Here is a 23,583-nt window from a genome sequence, read left to right on the forward strand (position 1 = left end):
ATCACTGGAGGAACCACAGGGTATGAACTCAGAAAGAAGATCATGGGATAACATACTGTATTAAAGAACTATAACAGTCTACAAACTCTTCAACAAAATTTACGAGAACTGACTTTCATCAGAGCTGGCAATGGCTCAGCACTTGTGCTGCCAAGAGTGGCTACAAACCCTGAATGAACAGAAGTGTGTTTTAACACAATGAGAGCAGAACAAGACCTCCCTGTCAGAAAATAAACCAAGAAACTGCTCACTACAGCAGCAGCTCTTTAAGAGACTTTAGTTTAAGAACCAATGCCAAGGGTTGTAAAAAGATTTATGTCAGTTCCTAAGAAGAACCGCCAATAATCAAAAGCAGGTTATAATGCGCTGTGGTTTCAATAGTATTGAATAGCCGCTTTCATTCAAAACTTTTGTTTCAGGCCAATAGTGCCTTACTGGTAGAGAACCATAATTCAAATGTATCATCTGCACATAAATATGTTCTGAGGATGAATACATGTAAAAACAAACCACCTTGAGGGTTGCATAACAGATCAGTATATTAAATGATTATTGGCAGAGGGGTTTGCTAAATGTCAGGGCATATTCACTAAATGTTTTCTACAAACATAAACCGTTTAGGTTTTTGGCCCAGACAACAATGGTAAATAGATGGATTAAATCCAGGGCCCAGTTGTTCAGAAATTGTAATCTGGTTCAGAATTATCAAGATTTGAAAATTCCAAGTTTTGATATTAAGGATCAGGCAATCCATCTTACCTTTGTGCCGGTTTTTCAAAACGAAAAAAGATTGGATCAACCTGATCCAGAAACACAGATTATGAGATTATCAGTGTTCCAAATAGGGTTACATTTCACAATGTAGGCTGTTAGCTCTGTATGCAAAGATTTATAATTTAAATGGTTAATTCGAATGCTTTTGGGTTCTCTTGCAAATGTTTTGCGTTCTCCCGGGAAACTTTGCAATCATTTGCAAAGAACTTTTTTTAAATGTGAATGCAAAGTTTCTTGGGGGCATGCAAAACTTTTGCGAGAGAATGCAGAAAACACAAAAGTATATGATTTTTCATCCATTTCATATTTTTTCCCCATTACTATGTACCTTTAGTGCCCCCATAGATTGTTTCAAGGAAATTGAAAATGGAAGGAGATGATTGTTTATGTTGTTTTCTTTCTCTTCAAATAAAACAAAGTGACCCCACATTGACTCTACTTGTCCATAGCTAGTAGCCAACATTGTGAAATATAACCCCATTTGGAACAAAGTGTGTATCTGGATCAGAGTGATCCTATCCTTTTTGCTTTGAAAAACTGGCACAAAAGTAAGATGGATAGAAAAACATGGGATTTCCAAATCTAGATAATTCTGAACAACTGGCCCCAGATGTTAAATCTTACGACACGCTAAAGTCAATGTGTGTATTCTACCTGAGTTCATCAGCTTCCATAGTTGGTCCACTAAAGCTTCGTTACATAACGAAGAATCCACTGCTTTGGTGAAAGGTGGATTCTTGGCAAGCATGCTGAGAATCTCATGCCTAAAGAGGGTAGAAAATTATGAAAATCAATATAAAATAAATATACAGCAGTTAATAAACGATTTAAATTAATATCCACCATAAACTGTTATATCTGTTCCAATCTCTCTCTTGCTTCTTAGCCAGTTCCATTTTAAATATATATATTTTTTCTTAAATTCATGGGACAATAAAATTAATTTCTTAAACTTTCTAAATGAATGAAACCAAAAGATAAGAGTGGATTCACTTTATCAATTTTTCGACTGTAGCATTGGTCAGCGCAGATAAAGCATACAGTGAAAGTATCAACTCTATGTGGTTGATTATGAAATCAGTGGTCTATACTTTGTTTCCAATACGATTTTTGCCCTTAATAGTCAATTTTAAGAAGCCCACATTTATTTCAGAAAATGTAAGAATCTCAAACACTTTCATGGCTTGGAGAGATTTAAAGTCATTTAGAATAGGCCAGGCCTTTCACAATAACTACTTTTTGTTGGGCGATATATTGTCCAATAAATAATAGTGATAAACTATGTTATTGTCATTTTTAAGACCATTTTATGCCACTGAATATGCAATCATAATATAACAGCATAATATTGCCTACACACGTTCAAATGGCAATGAACTTTTAATTCTTAAGAATTTGGGCACTGGAATTTAAGTGTCAAAAAATTAAATATCCTAAATTCTAAAATAATAAAATAAATTGAATTAATAATGAATAAACATTTTGCTAACAATAAGTGCAAAGTAACAAGTAGAAAAAAACAAACACACTTGTAACTGCACAAAAGCCAATTATATGTAGATTTTCCATCCACAGATTTTTCCATGATCTTCTTTTCTAAGTAATGTAATGGTGCACACAAGAGTAAGAGCGAACTAGAAAAAAAGTTTGATGAGACAAACTTTAAGTTGGCTTGAAAAAGCCGGACCAGAGAGATTGAAGTTTAAAATAGTTTGAAGTTTGATAGATTGATTAGTTAGAAAGAAAGAAAGAATAGTTAAAAAGAAAGAAAACGATTAGTTAGAAAGAAAAGAAAAATTAGTTAGATAGATAGAAAGATTAGTTAGAAAGAAAGAAAGATTAGTTAGAAAGAATGAAAGAAAGAAAGATTAGTTATAAAGAAATAAGAAAGATTAGTTCAGAAAGAATGAAAGAAAGACAGATTTGTTAGAAAAAAGAAAGATTAGACAGAGGAAAGATAAGAAAGATAAATTAGAAAAAAAGAAAGATTAGAAAGAAGAAATAAAGTAGAAAGAAAGATTAGTAAGGATGAAAGAAAAAAAGATGAGGTAGAAAAAATAGAAAGATTAGGTAGAAAGAAGGAAAGATTAGTTAGAAAGAAAGAAATATTAGTTAGAAAGAAAGATTAGGTAGAAAGGAGAGATTAGTTAGAAAGAAATAAATATTAGTTAGAAAGATAGAAAAATTAGTTAGAAAGAGAAATTAATTAGAAAAAAAGAAAGAAAGGTAAATTAGAAATAAAGATTAGTTAGAAAGAAAGATAGATTAGTTAGAAAGAAAGAGATTAGTTAGTTAGAAAGAAAGAAAGAAAGAAGAAGAAAGAATAGTTAGAAACAAAGAACGTTTAGTTGGAAAGAAAAAAGAAAGAAGATAGATTAGTTAGAAAGAAAGATAGAAAGAAAGAAAAAAGATAAATAGATTAGTTAGAAAGAAAGAGAAGACTAGGTAGAAAGAAAGAAAGACTAGGTAGAAAGAAAGAAAGAAGGATTAGTTAGAAAGAAAGATGGATTAGTTAGAAATAAAGAAAGATGGATTAGTTACAAAGAAAGAAAGCTGGATTAGTTACAAAGAAAGAAGGATTAGTTAGAAAGAAAGAAAGATTAGTTTGAAAGAAAGAAATAAAGATCAAATAGAAAGAAAGATGGATTAGTTAGAAAGAAAGAAAGATGGAGTAGTTAGAAAGAAAGAAAGCTGGATTAGTTAGAAAGAAAGAAGGATTAGTTAGAAAGAAAGAAAGATGGATTAGTTAGAAAGAAAGAAAGATGGATTAGTTAGAAAGAAAGAAAGATGGAGTAGTTAGAAAGAAAGAAAGCTGGATTAGTTAGAAAGAAAGAAAGATGGATTAGTTAGAAAGAAAGAAAGATGGATTAGTTAGAAAGAAAGAAAGATGGATTAGTTAGAAAGAAAGATGGATTAGTTAGAAAGAAAGAAGGATTAGTTAGAAAGAAAGATGGATTAGTTAGAAAGAAAGAAAGATGGATTAGTTAGAAAGAAAGAAAGATTAGTTAGAAAGGAAGAAAGATTAGTTAGAAAGAAAGAAAGATTAGTTAGAAAGAAAGAAAATTAGTTAGAAAGAAAGATAAGTTAGAAAAAAGAAAGATAGATTAGTTAGATAGAAAAAAGATTAGTTGAACAAAATGATTATTTAGAATGAATTAAAGATTATTTCAAAAGAAAGAAAGAAAGGAGAAAAAGATTAGTTAGAAAGAAAGAAATATTAGTTAGAAAGTAAGAAAGATTATTTAGAAAGATGGATTAGTTAGAAATAAAGAAAGATGGATTAGTTAGAAAGAAAGATAGATTAGTTAGAAAGATAGATAGATTATTTAGAAAGAAAGAAAGAAAAAGATTAGTAAGAAATATAGATAAGTTAGAAAGAAAGATAGATTAGTTAGAAAGATAGATTAGTTAGAAAGAAAGAAAGATAGATTGGTTAGAAAGAAAGATAGATTAGTTAGAAAAAGAAAGATTGGTTAGAAAGAAAGATTAGTTAGAAAGATAGATAGATTAGTTAAAAAGAAAGAAAGATTAGTTAGAAAGAAAGAAAGATTAGTTAGAAAGAAAGATGGATTTGTTACAAAAAAGAAAGATTAGTTAGAAAGATAGATAGATTAGTTAGAAAGAAAGATGGATTAGTAAGAAAGAAAGATTAGTTAGAAAGAAAGAAAGAAAAAGAAAGAATGATAGATAGATTCTAAGTGATTCTAAATGATAGATCTTTCTAAGCATGGCGAGTCTGCTTTTAGCTACTATGCCAGCCGCAGCTGGAACCAGCTTCCAGAAGAGATCAGATGTGCTCCTACAGTAGTCACATTCAAATCCAGACTCAAAACACATCTGTTTAGCTGTGCATTTACTGAATGAGCACTGTGCCACTGTTCGTCCGACTGTTTGCACTGTATTTTATTTTATGTTTTAATTATTCTGATTTCATTTGATTATTTCTGTATTTTATCTTTTATTTTAAACTGTTTTAATTATTCTGATTTCTTTTGATTATTTTAATTTCTTCTATGTAAAGCACTTTGAATTACCATTGTGTATGAAATGTGCTATATAAAAATAAACTTGCCTTGCCTAGATTAGTTAGAAAGAGAGATAGATAGATTAGTTAGAAAGAAAGATGGATTAGTTAGAAAGAAAGAAAGAAAGATGGATTAGTTAGAAAGAAAGAAAGAAAGATGATTAGTTAGAAAGAAAGAAAGATTAGTTAGAAAGAAAGGAAGATAGATAAGTTAGAAAGAAAGAAAGGGAAAGATAGATTAGTTAGAAAGAAAGATAGATTAGTTAGAAAGAAAGATAGATAAAGTAGAAAGAAAGAAAGAAAGATTAGTTAGAAAGAAAGAAAGAGATTAGTAAAAAAGATAGATTAGTTAGAAAGAAAGAAAGATAGATTGGTTAGAAGGAAAGAAAGATTAGTTAGAAAGATAGATAGATAGATAAGTTAAAAAGAAATAAAGATTAGTTAGAAAGAAAGATGGATTTGTTAGAAAAAAGAAATATTAGTTAGAAAGAAAGATTAGTTAGAAAGAAAGAAAGATGGATTAGTTAGAAAGAAAGATTAGTTAGAAAGAAAGTTTAGTTAGAAAGAAAGATAGATTAAGTAGAAAGAAAGAAAAAAAGAAAGAAAGAAAGAAAGATGGATTAGTTAGAAATAAAGAAAGAAAGATGGATTAGTTAGAAAGAAAGATTAGTTAGAAAGAAAGATTAGTTAGAAAGAAAGATAGATTAAGTAGAAAGAAAGAAAAAAAGAAAGAAAGAAAGAAAGAAAAATTAGTTAGAAAGAAAGATAGATTAGTTAGAAAGAAAAAAGATTAGTTAGAAAGAAAGAAAGATTATTAGATAGATAGATAGATAGATAGATAGATAGATAGATAGATAGATAGATAGATAGATAAGTTCATTAGTACATATAGAATGGTTGTTTAATTGAATCTAGGGCTTCAGGGAGTTTAGATTTGAGTTTTTGTGTTGTACACTACTGGGCCACCGTAGCCTTGGCTCAATTTGAACTGTTGCAATAAAAGTCAATGGGATTTTTATGGTTTTTAATATTAATTTTTAAGAAAACTGAAAGTCAAATCAGTCTGAAAAGATATAGCAACTCGAGTCAGAACAGTCTGAAGGTCTGACCCGAGTTTGGAGTTTGTAGAGTTAAAACTCTAGGAGGAGTTAGAGTCAGAAAATTTTGGTTAAGAAAAAGAAGAAAAAGAAGAAAGAAGAAAAAGAAGCTTTCACAAGCCAACTTCATAAGTTTAAATATGATTTCAGTAAGTTGGCTCTCACAAGCCAACTTAATACGTTTAAATAGGATTTCAGTAAGTTGGCTCTCACAAACCAACTTAAGTATGGAGAAGAACACTAGTGATGCCTTGCCTTTGGCAAGCACCACTAATAAGTATGGAGAAGAACACTAGTGATGCCTTGCCTTTGGCAAGCACCACTAATAATAAGTATACAGAAGAACACTAGTGATGCCTTGCCTTTGGCAAGCACCACTAATAATAAGTATACAGAAGAACAATAGAGATGCCTTGCCTTTGGCAAGCACCACTAATAATAAGTATGGAGAAGAACACTAGTGATGCCTTGCCTTTGGCAAGCACCACTAATAATAATAAGTATGGAGAATAAAACTAGTGATGCCTTGCCTTTGGCAAGCACCACTAATAATAAGTTTAAATAGGATTTCAGTAAGTTGGCTCTCACAAGCCAACTTAATAAGTTTAAATAGGATTTCAGTAAGTTGGCTCTCACAAGCCAACTTAAGTTTAAATACAATATCAGTAAGTTGGCTTTTCCAAGCCAACTTAATTATACAGGCTTGTCCACAATTCAATGTATAAGAATGGTAAAATACGTGATTTTCACCACAGGGGGTCTTTAAAAGTTCTTTAAACTTGAGCACTGTGCGTTTACAATGCCGCCGCATCATGCATGAGATGCAGCAAAAGATGTGAGCGCAAAGGTCAAACACGTCTGTATAGAGCACGTTTACACTCAAATACAATGGAAGAACAGCGCAGTGAAATGCAAAACTGTTCTCTGTGAAAATGAACTAGACACTTGTGACTGCCGCATCCTGTGCGAAATGGCCTTAACACTAGCTGTGAGTGCGCACCATTTTGTGCTGTCATGTTTATTTTTGCACTGGAACAGTGGATTGCGGTCATGTCCATATATCGTGCGATAAGTTGATATATTGTTTATCAATCCAGCATGCCAAGACGCATGAGACCTGGGATTAGAAGTATCAGGGTTTTTCCACCAAATATTGGTTTCTAAAATCTTCCCAAGTTAAAACCTTAGTATAGTGTTGTTTAAAAATGAACATAAACTTGTTTTCTTTGCGTTATTCAAGGTCTAAACAAATTACATATTTTTGTTATTTTGACCAGCTGTCATTTTCTGCAAATAAATGCACTAAATGATAATACTTTTTACTTGAAATGTGGAAGAAGAAATGTTGTCAATAGATCATAGAACAATACAAAAATGTTAATTTTACTCAAACGCATACATATAAATAGTAAATGGAACGGCTATTTTTGCAGTGGTCAGGTGTAAAAAATAAATTTAAAAAAAAAACTGTGAAAGACACAGATCATTACTGACCTTATGTAATGGACTGGGTCATTCTGTACCAGATCCAGAAGCCACTGCAGTTCACTGGAACTCCTATCAACTGACAATACAGAACATAAAATGCACGTCTTACAAGATGACAAACTATAAAGCTCTCCTTCACCGGCCACACAATCAAGTCACCTAGGAATAGTAGCAGAGTTCAATTAATGAAGCTTATGTTCACCTCATATTTCAGAGTATAGGAAGAGGAATATTTGTCTTGACAACTAATATATTCAGCTCTCGCACTTCAAAAAATGGTCAGAGAAGGGCCTTTTTGTTAGATTTTCAATCTCTTAAAGAAAAAATTGGTTTAAATTCAAAGGACTTCTATAGATAGCTCTAATTTAAACATTTTTATCTGTCTGATGATGAAAAGACTATTTTTAACAGTCTGATGAAGATCCACATGATTCAATCATCAAAATACCTTGGCCTACAATGCTCAACCAATAGAGTAGATTATTTCAAAGTTGGCTGGAGGGAATTTTGCTGGAGGAATACTTCTTTTTTTTTTAAACTCTGAAAACAGATCATTTTGTAGGTAACTCAAGATGTTGGATGCACTGTGGTTCTCTTGATGCTAAAAATTGGCAACATCAGGATTTATGGGAAGTGTTCCAAGTTCCGGCTGACCGAACCTAGGCAGCCTAACATTGAATTATAGAAGTCTATAATGGGTTATGTGTATGCTAGGTCAAAGAGATGTGTTTTTAATCTAGATTTGAACTGACAGAGTGCGTCTGCTTCCCGGACAATGATTGTTCCAAAGTTTTTGTGCTAAATAGGAAAAGGATCTACCGCCAGCAGCGGTATGAACTATTATCAACTGGCTGGAATTTTGAGATAGCAATAGACGTGAAGGACTATAATGCGTTAAGAGCTCACTCAAGTACTGGGGAGCTAAACCATTTAGTGCTTTATAAGTAATCATCAATATTTTAAAATGTATACGATGTTTAATAGGGAGCCAATGCAGTGTTGACAGAGCCGAGCTAATATGATCATACTTCCTGGTTCTGGTAAGAACTCTAGCAGCTGCGTTTTGGACCAGCTGTAGTTGGGAAAAAAAAATTCTCAGAGCCACCAGGCACTGTTTAATGCAAATGAGACGTCGGATAGCATGAAAGGTTTTCTGTTAGAACGGTGTCGTGTTAGCGGCCCTTAAGTTAATAACTAATGATCGTTGCGACAGAAGTGAATCAATTAAAACTAACTTTAGCTAGACAATAACTTTATTCTAGAGCTACTGTAAAGCCAAAACAATCTTTGTTAGTTTAATTCCCTATTATCACTGTAAAGCTGCTTTGAAACAGTCCATATTCTTAAAAGCGCTATATAAATGAAGGTGACTTGATTTGTTTATTTATTAAGCGTGCATGGCAACCACCCATAATAGCACTACAATAATCTAGCTTTGATGTCATGAACGCATGAACTAACTGTTCCGCATTTGTCATTGAGAGCATATGACGTAATTTAGATATATTTTTAAGATGGAAAAATTTGGTTTTACAGATACTAGACACGTGACCTTTAAATTAAAGGTTGGTATCAAAGAGCACACCCAAGGTTCCTAACCGACGACGAAGACTTGACAGAGCAGCCATCAAGTGTTAGACAGTATTCTAGGTTAGTATGTGAGGAAGTTTTTTGTCCAATAATTAGAATCTCTGTTTTTTTCAGAATTAAGTAGTAGGAAATTACTAGTCATCCAGTTTTTTATATCACAATCTTTTGGGGAATACATCCACACTGTTTTAGAAAAGGTTCTAGGCACTTCAAATTTCAGATTTGAGGTACTCTACCTAGCAAGATCTCAATGGTTTCCTGGGAAAGTAGAAGCAAATACATGTGTAGTATGCTCCTTGCATCAAGCAAGAAAGCTATAACTAGATAACCTCCACTAATACAGGATTGGATTGAAGTAAAAAAAAAAAAAAGATGTACCATGGATAAAATTACATTTTGTGTGCAGTTTCAGAAAGATAAATGGATTGAATATATAAGGTATATCTCCAATTGAACCAAATACATTTTGGTTCAATTATCACATACATTATACGAATGTATGTATGTATGTATGTATGTATGCATGTATGGTTTTTTTTTTTTACATTCTTTATGGCTGGGAGTTCATCCCCCTCCTCTGTATATATATTTTTTTCTCTTTTTTTGTGGTATTTTTTGTTGATTCTGAAGATAATTTGAAGAGAAAGAATCTTAGCTTCTTCTGAAGAGAAGAAAAATTTACCCTTTTTTATGTGAGAATTCTGTCAATGTAATAATAATAATAAGTTACATTTTATATAGCACTTTTTTTGGCATTCAAAGCACTTAACATTTTTAGGGGAAATTTCCTCAACCACCACCAATGTGCAGCATCCCTCCCACCTGGATGATGCGACAGCAGCCATATTGTGCCAGAATGCCCACCACACACCAGTTTATTGGTGGAGAGGAGACAGGGTGATGAACCCAATTAGTATATGGGGGTGATTAGGAGGCCATGATGATGGACATGGACAAATTTGGCCACCATGCCAGAGAAAAACCCCAACTCTTTTTATTCGAAGGACATACTGGGATTTTTAATGACCCCAGAGAGTCAGGACCTCAGTTTAACGTCTCATTCGAATGAAGGTGCTTTTTGACAGTATAGCATCCCGTCCTTATTCTGGGGTGTTAGGACCCACACAGACCACAGGGTGAGCACCCCCTGCTGGCCTCACTAACACCTACTCCAGCAGCAACATGGTTTTCCCTGGAGGTCTCCCATCTAGGTACTGACCAGGTTCAACCCTGTTTAGCTTCAGTGGGCAACCAGTCTTTCTGTAGAAGTCTGTTACCCTTGTTATTGTGGTAAGGGATTTCTGTTTTAGATACTTGTTTACAGTAAATCATTTGTAAGTTGGAAAAGATGTAAAAGTGACAGTAAAAAATGATAATAACAAAAAATATATTCATCACAGATTTTTAATATTTATTTATTTTAATTTCTATGGCTTTACTGGAAACAATCATGGTTGGCTTTTCAACACCATTTTCCACAAACAACTTTAACTGGCAATTTGTCACTAACTATACAAAACTAAGACAAATAAACATGCTTTCAAGGTTTCACATATAAGCTTTAATAGTTCCTTGCATTCGACAAAGGTATATTTACTGCTGATGAAAATGAAGTTGGGTTCAATTTCATGGACAATGAGACCTACTATGTGGAAAGAACAGTTGCTATACAGCCTCCACAATGCAGACTTTAAAAAAAGACTAAGTAATTCCAGACCAACTAAATGATCCCAGTTTTCATAACAAGAAAAAAGAAAGAGAAGCGTGGAAAGAGAATGAGTGGTTAAACAAAAGAGTGTGTACCTCTTGTATAGTCTATTACAGCCTCCAGTGCTGCAATCCTCACATCCACAAAGTGGCCATACTCAGCGTAGGCCTTGAACAGGCTGGGGTCACTGGGGATGTGGCCGTTCCTCTGTAGCATGCGAATGGCCCGTAAGCAACTACAGTCAGAATTATAACAATAAAAAAATAGATGCAAATAAGTGGAGGTGGAAAAAGTCTGAACTAAATATCTAAAAGCTTCTAAAAGTGCCTACACATTATTATTGATGGATTATTCAATAGACAATCGGCCAGCACAGATTAAAACTTCTGTATCTCCAGAATGTGGTTGAGAGAGTGCCCAGATTATGCAGAGATTGAATCTAGGCAAAGGGTGGCTATTTTGAAAAAGCTGAAATATACGTTTGATTTGTTTTTCATTTCGTCAATTTCAAAGACTCCAGGTTTATAAGGTCAAACATACAAACATCACAAATATTGTTCTCCAAAAGATTATCAGGGCTGAAACACTGAAAGTGTGGATTAGGATTATTTCAGGTTTCTTTTTGGCAGACACACGCTGTCTGTCATTGGTCTGTTGTTTAAATCACTTAAAATCTGATTATATAAATCACAAAATAGGGACACAGTAAGAAAGTCAGTGGTTGATTTGGAGTAATAATAATAAATGAATAATCAATAGGTTCACCACTCTTCGTTCATCAATAAAAAAAAGAAACAAACAAATGTCATTGTTTAACTAAAGTAATTTTTGCTTAAAAGTGTGGCTGATTTGGATCAACGAAGGTCAGCAGCAAAAACATTGGTTAATAAAGTGAGATTAAATATATAAAGTACTTTATAAAGTATATTTGTGTTTTTAAACAATTATTTAGTGCAGGTTTGCGTAATAATCTGAGTTTGCATTTCACGGTTTTTATTCATTTTGAAGAATACTGAATCTGTTTTTGTGCAAGTGAGATGAATGAATGCATGCTCACATTTGGTCTAGAATTATAATAACCATCATGTTTACACAGCGCACATGTCAACATGAGTCAATAAATGGGAAAACAAAGAAACTTGCATTACCCGTTTTAAAAAGTAACTGATATTTTGTTTTAAATTTAAAGATTTTATAGACCTTATAGATTTCGAATATTACCTTTCATGCAGTGGGTAATATAGCCATTTGTGAATGTAAATGTTCTGCAAAGTTGTGAAGTCGAAAGTGCACGATAAATAAAGTTATTGTCTCCTAAAAGAAGGAATCGACTCTAAACTGCCTTTACGAGTCGTTTTTGTTTCGAATCCTACTGCTTTATGGTTCTACGTTCTATGTCAATAGAAGATACATTTGCATAATGCCCGTCTATGTTGTACGTTGTCCGCCACATTGAACAACTTGACAAACCCACAAACACGTCATTTTATTGACGACTGCTTCTCAAATCTCAAGTTCAACGCGGCATTCAACTTCAACTTTGATTTATTTATATAGCACATATAATAGCAACGTTGTTGCCCAAAGTGCTTAACAGTTAACTCAAAACAGTAAGACATTCCTGTATAAAAACATGTATGAGAGTAGACCATACACTCTTAGACATACTCCCTCATATAACAATATAGTGAGGGCAGTGTAGAAAGGATTTAAAATAATAAAAACTAAAAGTGACTAAATTTTATCTAAACTATACAATGTACTTAACTAAAAGCTAAGTTAAAAAGATACGTTTTCAATTTGGACTTAAAACTTTCTATTGTGTGAGCTAGCCGGATATGAGCGGAAAGACTGTTCCACAGCTTGGGGGCCGCAACTGAGAAGGCTCGGTCACCCTTTGTCTTCTTTTAGGAGTAAGGGACTGTCAGCAAAAGTTGATTTGTTGATCTTAGTGTCCTGCCTGATTTGTACGCTCCTAAAAGGTCAACAATGTAGTTTGGGGACATGTTATGTATAGCTTTAAAAACCATTAATAAAATCTTATACTCAATCCTGTAGTGAACCAGTAGCCAATGAAGACAAAGTAGTACTGGAGTAATGTGGTCCCTTTTTTTAGTGCCAGTTAGAAGCCTGGCTGCGGCATTTTGCACCAGCTGTAGACGGCGCAGTTGACGTTGGCAGATCCCTACATAGAGAGAGTTGCAATAGTCTAGTCTTGATGTAATGAAAGCGTGAACGACGACCTCCAGATCTTTAAAAGTGAGAAGGGGTTTTATCTTAGAAATCACTCTAAGCTGATAAAAGCTGCTCTTTACAACAGAGTTTATCTGTTTGTCAAGGCTAAGCGATGAGTCGACTATTACGCCAAGATTTATCACACTATCTTTTACCGTCATTTCTAATGGAGCAAGGATATTGGCTATCTTCTCTTTGCAATTTTGTGGACCAAATATTGTAATTTCATATTTTTTTTCATTAAGCTGGAGAAAGTTTTTAGACAGCCAAATTTTTAGCTCATTCAGACAGTCCAACAAAAGCTTGAGGGACTGTTCGTTCCCGACTTGAGAGGTAGATAGATCTGTGTGTCATCAGCGTACATATGATAAGAAATGTCAAAGCGGCAAAAAATCCAACCACGGGGAGAAGGTTTGGTGACAGTACGGGGTCACTTTGACTGTGAAGCCAGCGCTGAAGCGGTCTCATATGTAACAGGCTGAGCGGCGTTACCGCGGCTGCCATATGTCCCAGGAGCCTCTGAAAATGTTTCAGTGGAACCGCTGTCCTGCCTCGAAAAGACCTGAGGCAGGTGAGCACTGACTGGATTCGTTCCTCCGTGAGGCGCGCCGTCTGGGCGACCGAGTCCAGCTCCATACTGATATAAGAGATCCTCTGCACGGGGCAGAGTTTGCTCTTGTCCCAGTTGACCTGAAGCCCCAACCGGCTGAGGTGCCGAAGCACCATGTCCCTGTGATTGCACAACACATCTCACGAGTGAGCTAAAATGAGCCAGTCGTCGAGATAGTTGAGAATGCAGGGAGAGAACGCCCTGTTCTCTCATGGGATAAAATGGCCGCCTCCGCGACTTTCATAAAGACATGAGGCGACAGGGCCAGCCCGAAGGGTAGGACTTTGTACTGATACGCTCGACCCTCGAAAGCAAACCGTAGAAATGGTCTGTGTTGAGGAAGAATCGAGACGTGAAAGTACGCGTCCTTCAGGTCGATCGCTGAAAACCAATCCTGGGGATAGATGACTTCGAAAATGCACTTCTGCGTGAGCATTTTGAACGGGAGTTTGTGCAGGGCCCGATTCAAAAGACGCAGGTCCAGGATTGGCCGTAACCCACCGCCTTTCTTGGGTACAATGAAGTAGGGGCTGTAAAACCCAGACCTCATCTCGGCAGGAGGGACCGGCTCTATCGCGTTCTTCGCCAGCAGGTCATCGATCTCCTTCCTCAAGACAGGGGCGTCCGCCAACTGCACATGGGTGGACGCCCCTGAACTTGGGAGGCCGGCGTGCAAGCTGAATTGCATAGCCGAACCGAATGGTGCGGATGAACCATCGGGACGGACCCGGAAGCGCTAGCCAGGCTTCCAGATACCGTCCCAACGAACCCACCCGAACCACCGGCGTACCCGCGGAGTGGCAGCGAGGTGGAAGACAGGGACCCGGCACTGGTGGCGTTGGAGCGACCGAGAGCAGGGTCTGGGTGCGCTTGACACCAGGTGTGCAGGGGCACCCTCCCTGGGAGCAGCAACCAAGTTCCTCTCCAGGTCGCCCATCTCAGTAACGCTTTACGGTCTTCTTCTTGCGGGAAGGGGCCGGAGGCGTCTGAGAGATCCTCTGCACGGGATCCTCTGCACGTAACTTCCCTTACGACCAGACCTTCGTCCCCCAGGGGTAGACTGCTGCCCCGGAGGAGGAGCGGCCGTAGAAGGACCAGAGGACGGACCAGCAGCAGTCCGTCTCCTGTGCAGGACATGCCGTATCGCCTCCGACTGCTTCTGGGCGGTGGAGAACTCTTGGGCGAAGCTCTCCACCGCGTCGCCGAAGAGGCCCCCTTGGGATATGGGGAAGTTGAGAAGTTTGTTCTTCTCCGCTTCCTGCATATCCGCAAGGGAAAGCCAAAGGTGGCGCTCCTGGACCACCCCCCTGCATGTCATGGAGTATCTTGGCCTGGTGGACCTGCAGCAACGCCATAGAATGCAGGGCGGAAGCGGCGTCTCCACACGCCATGTAGGCATCCCTGGTCAGACCAGAGGAAAACCGACAGGCGCGGGAGGGGAGTGAAGGGGCACCCCGCCAGGAGGAAGCGGTCTTAGGACACAGCTGCATCGCTACTGATCACTCCACTGGGGGGATTCCCTCGTACCTGTGCGCCGCCCTGCCATCGAGAGTGGTGAGGGAGGAGGAGCGAGGTTGCCTACGTCTGGTCGCCAGAGGGGCCAGCCAAGAGTTCCTCAACTCCTCATGCACTTTCGGGAAGAAAGAGACCGGAGCGGGCCGCGGGGCAGCAGCACGACCCGCTCCGAGACACCAATCATCTAGCCGTGAAAGAAAAAAGCTCTTTCACCTAGAAATCATCTAGATAAAAGCTCTTTCACACGCCGAGGCACAGAGGGACCACCGCGGCAGACACAACAGGGAAACTGCAAGCCCGTGTGCTGCACTCACCCAAAACCAGCCGTTAAAACGACTCTGTTTTCTTCAGAGAGGAAAACGGCCAGCAGTAGGAAGCGATGGCCACTAACGCGCCGTCACACAAGCACAAGAGGATCTTTTCTTCTTAAAAGAGGACTCGTAAGTTTAACTCACTCTTCGTTACACAGCAGATCACAATTACCCCTTTTCCACCAAAAAAGAACTGGTTCGGAACTGGTGCTGGTTCAAAGTTAGTTCGGAGTTGGTTCAACTTGCGAACCTTCTCAGAACATGTTTGTTTTCCCACTGACTAGAGCGCCCAGCGAACGACGTCGTTACGTCACTGTGTACGTCGCCATACAGAAACGCTAGCAAGTACATTATTTTGGGATTATCTCTAACTTGTGTAACATGAAGGCTTTAAAAACAATTGAAATAAGTAAGTCTTTTAATCTTTTCCTTTGATATGTAATCATTTCTGATTAGTTATGTACCTCTGTCTTGTGTCTTTTTTTCTTTCCGTTTATTTGTTCTATATTTTGACTGTTTTCTTCTTTGCTTACATAATGTTTTAAATAAAAAAATAAAATTTAAAAAAAGCTAGAAACGCTTGCGCCAACTTCAAGCATAATAATTACAATGGTGGACTACATCGTGTTTCTGCAAATGTTTCTCCTGGCTTTGCGGTCATAAAATATGTTTAGGACACATCTAAACCGGCCTCCAGCCCCGCCGTAAGCATGACACGGTGGTAAAAGAACGGTTCTCTGGTTCTAGTCCAGCAAAGAGTTGGTGCCGCTTTGGAACCAGTTTTCCTGGCCGAGAACCGGTTCTTTGGCTGTCGAAACACAAAGAACCGGTTCGCGAGTAGGCACCGGCTCCGAACCGGCTCTCAAAATGCTTTGGTGGAAAAGGAGTAACAGAGACACACTGGATGGCTCTGAAGCAAAAAGCATTGGGCAATGTTTACTTCCGCCTTTTATACCCGCGCTGGTAGGCGGGTCGCGGAATGCAAATCTTGCATGCCAATGTCTATTGGCTCGTTTTTAATTCTCTCGAAGGCAATTGGCTCCCTAGCGTGATCCCAATTCGTCAGGGAACTCCCCGACGGCACGTCGGAGTTCCCAGGACGAAAGGGAACCAGCTTTATACTGACCCTCCTCGTTTATAAAGCAGTCTGGTGTGTGAAATGATTCGCGCAAACATAAAAGCATTTACGTTGATCGTGGGGAATATTCCCTTTGAAAACAAACTTAGCCACTGCGTCTTCAGCGGTTCGGATTTAGGAACATTAAAATGACTGCGGTGTTCCTTATTGTACCCAAGAATAGAACACCACTTCGCTTAGACTCCATTCTGCTCATAGACAGTGCGTACTTTTCGGCATGACACCGGTCCGCGCGGACTTTGATTGACAGCTCGCTCACGTCTGTGTTGAAACGCTGCTGTCAATCAACAATCGTGGGAGGGGCGTCTGTTCGTGTGACATTACACGGTCGAACGGCTCAATTTGAGGCAGGGATCACTGGATGGATTTTTATCATTATATGATGGTTGTGTACAGGCACTGCCAACACACATTTCAGTACAATCAACTTGTGAAAGTGCATGTACCATTATATGGCCCCTTTAATTAGGTTTAACTTGTGGTTAAACCTTTTGCCAAGCGTGTCAGAGGTTCTGGGTTCTAATCTGCACATGTATAGTTTTTTTTTTTTTTCTCATCAAAACCAAATATGTCCATCAGTGTTTACAGTATATATCAAGCAGGGACACGTTTGTGTGCATTTTGTTTTGTGATTTCACCGGAATCAATAGTGTCTCCGCAACGGCAATAGATTGAAGTGCGCGAACGAGTGAAGACTGCGCGAGCCACAAGAGAACACTGTATCCATGCAACTGATAGCCACGGCAACGAGCGCACAGCTTGATTTAGAAAACAACACATTTTAGAGCTAGATTGCCTCTTATTTAATAACAAACTAAATGAATGCTCTGCTAGTTAACTGGAGATGTTTTTTTTATCTGTATTAGGTACATCCGTGCCTCAAAATGTTTCACAAAGTGGTGGGGGACAATATAGACCCTGAGAAAAAGCGGTGGGGTGGGACATGTGGGACATTATGCACAATAAAAATTAAAGTTCCACTTTCACATGAATGCTTTACTTTGCGTATTATAATGTTTGAATTCATGTGCTAACACACTATCACTGTAAAGCTCTTTTTAATCAAACAAATCTGTATGGTAAAAAGCGCTACATAAATAAAGGTATTTATTTCTGCTATAAACAGCATAAAATAGAGCAGCATTTACTTGCCTCAAAAAAGCCTGGCATTGTTATTATTATTATTTATTGCTACACTTCAATATGTGAATTATTCCACCAGAAAATTTACACTTTTAGCATTGTCAGACTTTAAAACAACGGAGCTGCGCACTTGTTGATATTTGTGTCTTGAAAAAGTTTTTGATTGATGTTTTGACTCCTAACCAATTTTCTACATTAGAAAATTTCTTTTTATTTGGGCTAGTAAAATTAATTTCGGGCTACCAAAATCTGAAGAGTGCCTGCCCAAATGGCTACCAGCGATTTTGAAATTTTCCCGAGGGATCGCTTGGGGACCTAACAGAGACCCAATTTCGAGGGAGGACCTGATTTGTCACCACACTAGGGGAATAAATTGATGGTGAAAAAGGACAACAGGTAGTGTCTAATATCTTGTGCATGCATTGAATGATTTAGATCAAACTATATCTAGCTGCATGTTTGGTGGAGGAGGATGATCACATGTGACTGTTGTGAGTCACAATCACAGCGCCACCAACTGGTACCGGTAAATAAAGCGAAAGGCCTACTAAAAACATTATAAACACTACAAAAATAGCTATAGGCCAATTTAGGTCCCTTCACTCCACAACAAATCCTTTAAATTTAACGGTATTTACAACAGAACAAGAATGAAAAAATTTAAGAAACTATAAACAAGCCAAATCTAAATAATTTAAAGCGAAACTGAAAGTAACCGGTGTTGGGCTCACGTACCCAAACTATTTCATTAGAATCCAAATCTTTCCATATTTACAATGTATTTGAACTTCACTCACATTCCTGTATCAACGGAAAATATAATGCACAAAAATGTGCTTGGAAACATTACAGTGGAGTGGTGCTCACGCTGAATGGTACGAATTGTACTACTGACTACTTAAACTGAGCAGAGTAATTTTTTATGTTAGGTTTACTATTTTATTTTGATAATGAACAGGCTGCGATGTCAAGTTTGCAATGCTGGAATATGTTGCTGGTGCGATCGAACAGAGGAAACATAAAAACCTTCTACCTCATTTTGGTCATACAGGTATGAGTAGGACATCATTCGAAACTGCAAAGTGTTTACTTTTATTTGTGTGCACTCTAGTGCTGTCAACATTAACTCGTTAAAACGTGCGATACATTTTTTCCAGTTTAACGCGTTTAAAATATTTAACGCAATTAACGCAGCATCCTTTTTTTCTGTCATTCTTTGGCCGGCGTTACGCTGATTCGCAATAAAGTTGAATGGCTATAATTAATGTTTAAAATCGGGGGGAAAATAATTTTCATTGAGAAATCAGAAACTGTATTAGTATCAGTGATACTGGCCTTTATTCATAAAAAGATGCCATTAAACAAGTACTTAAAATATACTGTCTTTATGTTGTCTCTACATTAATTTGGAGATTAACTATGAAATTATTACATTGTAAAATGTATAAAAATCGTAATCGCGATTAATACATTTTTTTTGAGGGGATTAATCTAGTTAATTATTTTAATCGATTGAAAGCACTAGTACACTCACAATAAACTCAGCAGCATACTGGAGCAGTTTTTTCTTTTGTTTTGTTAATCTTTTAATTATTTAAGTCAAATATATTTTGCATATCTATTCCTTTTTTATAGGCCTATAGATTATGATTTTATGATTTTTTTTGGGGTATTTTAATTTTATTTTTAATGTAACTCCATTTTCCTTAAATCATCCTGGCGACCCATTTTTTAAGTCTCGGGACCTAACCCGAGGGTCACAAACAAGGGTTTGAAAACCTGCGCTTAGGCCCTCAAGGTGATGTGAAGGGAACACAAACCTGACTGTTACGGTGTTACGGTAGCTTGGCAGCAGCTTTTCCATGTTAAGGTAGCGTGTGATTTCCTCCAAGATGAGGCGAACATCTGCATTCAAGTTGTCCACTGTGCGCACCTCATTATTAATGCTGATGGCAGGAGTCAGTGAATTTGTCAGGGCATCAATCAGCTCAGCACGATAGAAATTATCAGAAAACTGCAGTGGGAAAAACACAATTACAACTGTTGTGTGATGTTTCTGCTGACAAGTTATTTATGTCAATAATTACAGCTATTTATTGAAAAAACATGAGCTCAATTGGAACACTTGCATTTAGCCATACACCTTTCACTAAAATGCTCACATACTTTCACACATATGCTTTGTACAAATGTATTTTCTTTGCTCTATTACCTTGTTTTTCCGGTTGTCATTGTACTTGATGAGGTCCAGTATAAAACTCAGGACCTCTCTGGGACAAAGGTTCTGAACATCTCTGAGCAGAGCCATGGCCACAGGCATAGTCTACAAGAAAAGAATAGTCAAGTCTTCTTTAGTGTCATTCTAGCAATATACAGTATACAGCTGAGGAAGATTTTGTTTCACCAGCACCAAAAATCCACACAGTGAACTGCAAAAAAGACTAACTTTGACAACAGGCAAGTGGCAAAGACAAGAGACAATGGGATTAGGGGTCACCATACATATACATTAGTGTACTCAAAGTTGTGATTGTATACATCAGTAAAGTTAGAATAAAAATGGTGAGTGGTGCAATGTGACAACTGAAGAAATGCAAATAAAGGACAGTAATAACATTTGAAAATAATTAACTGATAATTAACGCACAAATATATACAACTGAACAAAGATACAATTGAAATAAACAATGTATTAAGATTTTCGGGTTCAGAAACTGTAATCAAATGTAAAATAACACTGCACTTTAGAAATAAAATATACATTACAAATATAGTTACAAAAGTTATTTAGTCAAGAACAGCGACTTAATTTTCTCTTTGTCTTTTGTTGTTTGATGAAAGTTATTATAGAGACGACAGCAGGAACTTTAGGCTGCTGTCACTTTTATAGCTGCACGGATCCAATATACTGTTACGAGTTTTCTTTGTCAACTATTTATGTTCACTTAAGACATAACCGACTGTGTTAACGAGAATTTCTTGACATATTTTTGTGTGTATTTGTATGTTAAAGAGCAAAAAGACGCAGAAGAGAACTCAGTATCGCGCACTATTCAGTATGAGAGGCAGCTTTGTGTGCGCACGTTTTGGAAGTGTGCACAGCACAGAAAAGAGCAAAAGAGTCTTCTTGCGCTTGAATGGTTTAAATTACATGAAAACATTTTTCTTTGTCCGTGTATGCGTTTAGGTACATTGGAAAGCACATTTGCTTATCCAACTCAGGGCGGGCACACAGAAAGCCACCTGGGGAACAGTGTCTCTGCGGCTCTTCGACACATTTTTTGCGGCTTAATGTGTATTTAATAACCCTGATTAATACCAAACACGTCCCGCAGTTTAGCAACAAAACTGCATTTTACAACACTCACTTATTTGGCTGACTTGGATGTTGAGTTTGGGAGTTTAGGGAGGAACAAAAGCGCACCGCTGTGGAGGAAAGGAAGCTGCGCTGAACGGAATGAGGCAGTGGCACAAATAATAGTTTTACCTAGATTATCTTGTTTTCATAATCGTTGTTAGCCAAAATCGATTAATCGTTTAAAAATCGCACATCCCTATTAACTATCTATGGACACGGAATGGCTTTTCTGAGATAAATGTTATATTACATGACATTGTTTGCAAGCGGTTTAAACTGATGCCTTTTTTGTGGTTGAAACACTAATTGCGCGATTACATGAGACATTCGTATGATGTTCAAGTTCATGTAAAATCGAGAAATCAATATTTTCAACCCACCCCTTGTAAATTGTATGGCAGGGAATGAGCTTGCAATAATTATCTAGCACAAAATAATTAAACACTTATTGCTAATTAAGAAAAACATATGTTTATCAGCCATTGAAGTACCACTGGGAACCACGCTCTAGCATCTTTACTGTGGAAGAGCCTCCTCATCTTCATCAGTGATATTTCATCCATGACATGAATGACGGGGTTCGCAAGGACCAACTGTTCTCCATGATACTTTTGGTTGAGGACAAGAATCACGTGTTACCTTTTGCAGGAAGTAGGTCTGAAAATTAATGAAGTTGTTGGTCTTGACGATATTTGGGCAGCTTTTGCAGCAGAACATGCGTGTAAAGATAGACTTCATGGCTGGGGGCCCATTCCAGGTGCTCATCATGAAATTAGCAATCTAATAAAGATAAACACAGTTCATTTCAAACAGAAGACATTTCAAACAGTATGGGTACTGTTTGAAATCTATAATTTAAAACATCACGGGAATTCAACTGCACAAGGAAACTATATAGTGCTAATAAGGGAACGTTGACTGTTAACTGACCTTAACAGTAATGTAAACTTGTTAATTGCCACATTTAGGTTTAGAAATTTTCAATTACTGTCACGTTAAAGTTATAAACAAACTTGTGGCACTATTAACTACAACTTTTGCCTCAGTAAAATACTAATTACTGCTTATTAATAGTTAGTAAGGTAGTCGTTAAGTTAAGGTATTGGGTAGAAATTGGGTATGTAGAATATGGTCATGCAAAATAAGGTATTAATATGTGCTTTATAATTACTAATAAACAGCCAATATCCTAGTAATATGCATGCTAATAAGCAACTAGTTAATAGTGAGAATTGGACCCTAAACTAAAGTGTAACCATCTCTAGTAGTACAAGCAAATGATGGTATTTTGCGCATTGTCATTATGCGATAATTTAGGGTCTATATAACTTGCCAGCTGTAGTCTGCTTTTAGCAGTAAAAAGTCTCCTATGCTCAAAAAGGCTGCATTTATTTAATCAAAAATAGAGTAAATACAGTAATACTGTGAAACATTATTACAATTTAAATACCTTTCCCATTTTAATATATTTTAAAATATGATTTATTCCTGAGTTGTTACTTGGCCATTTTTGTCACATGATCATTCAGAAATCCTTCTAATGCTCATTAGGTGTAAAAGAAACATTGTTTGTCATCATCATCTCAGCCGTAAGTTTTTGTGTTGCTTAGTACTTGTTTTACCTTAGCAAGACAGAAGCAGGCCTGCATGCGGACTTTATAAAAGCACTGGTCTTGTTCTAGGATATCCGTAAGAGCAAGTCGTGACGCAGGAGTGGGAAATTTTTCCAACGCTGAAATAGACTCCTCCTGGGCCACTACATCCCTCTCAAACCGCAGTTGGTACTGCCACATGAAATCAGCCTGTTCAAACTCTACCTTTCGCAGGATGGACATGTCTGGATCAATTCGGATCCACAGCAGAGGAGAGTCAGCACTGTGACGTCAAAACAGAGGAATATGGTTTGTTGCAGGTACGATGCTGAAATTAATCAAGCTCTCTTTGACTTGGACTAAAAATAATCTGAAGGACCTTCCTACAGCCTGGAATTGCCTAAATTCTGACTTAGGTTATTATTTGAAAAATGGAGGCTAGAATGACAGAAGGATAAAAAGGTAGATTCTATATGAACCTGTTTAACCAGTGCCTGAGCTCACAGTGCTGTGTACAGCGGTTGTAACCTTCTTCTCTCCTCATCCTCACCCTATGCTGTTGAGATTGGCTGATCTCTCTAGCTCCCTGTGGCAGCTCTTCCTGCTCTGACATCTGAGAGACAACAACACTAGTCATCAAAAATCTCTCTCTCACATCTCCATAATATAACGCACAGACAATCAATGTCTCAGATGTATGAATAACTAAAGTTTTACAAGTCATGTTGTCATAAAAAACCCACAACGATATATAGAGAACAAATTACAAAGGTAAAAAGCCATGGCAGTGTTTATTTACCATCAGTCTGAAAGTCTAAAATGACTTAAATCAGCCACGGTGGTTTGTATTTAACATCACAGTCTGACATGGCTTTTAATAATCTGACACCCAGGGGTGGAAAAAGTACTGAAAAATATACTGAAGTAAAAGTATCATTATTTCCTAAGAACTGAGTGCAAGTAGAAAAACAAGTACTTGTTCAAAAAAATAAATGAGTAA

General features: G+C 37.1%; 1 protein-coding gene across 4 annotated transcripts in view; it reads right to left on the bottom strand.

Annotated features, from left to right (window-relative positions):
- The window catches only part of taf2 (TAF2 RNA polymerase II, TATA box binding protein (TBP)-associated factor), an 81,469-nt gene that overhangs the window by 19,232 nt on the left and 38,654 nt on the right, over window positions 1-23,583 (bottom strand). For 2 of the 4 annotated variants that reach the window (XM_077207332.1, XM_077207327.1), the window contains exons 16-23: window positions 23,134-23,196; window positions 22,614-22,866; window positions 21,631-21,771; window positions 19,846-19,956; window positions 19,454-19,647; window positions 10,777-10,916; window positions 7,390-7,459; window positions 1,429-1,538 (exon numbers count right to left, since the gene is read on the bottom strand). In XM_077207332.1, the coding sequence (XP_077063447.1) occupies window positions 1,429-1,538; window positions 7,390-7,459; window positions 10,777-10,916; window positions 19,454-19,647; window positions 19,846-19,956; window positions 21,631-21,771; window positions 22,614-22,866; window positions 23,134-23,196 (1,082 nt within the window). The remainder of the gene's footprint in view (window positions 1-1,428; window positions 1,539-7,389; window positions 7,460-10,776; window positions 10,917-19,453; window positions 19,648-19,845; window positions 19,957-21,630; window positions 21,772-22,613; window positions 22,867-23,133; window positions 23,197-23,583) is intronic. The other 2 variants (XM_077207335.1, XM_077207326.1) reach the window with 1 other exon arrangement.

Source organism: Siphateles boraxobius, unplaced genomic scaffold (genome assembly GCF_051911475.1).
Source record: "Siphateles boraxobius isolate OS27281-9 unplaced genomic scaffold, OSU_SipBor_1 12, whole genome shotgun sequence".
Lineage (NCBI taxonomy): Eukaryota > Metazoa > Chordata > Actinopteri > Cypriniformes > Leuciscidae > Siphateles > Siphateles boraxobius.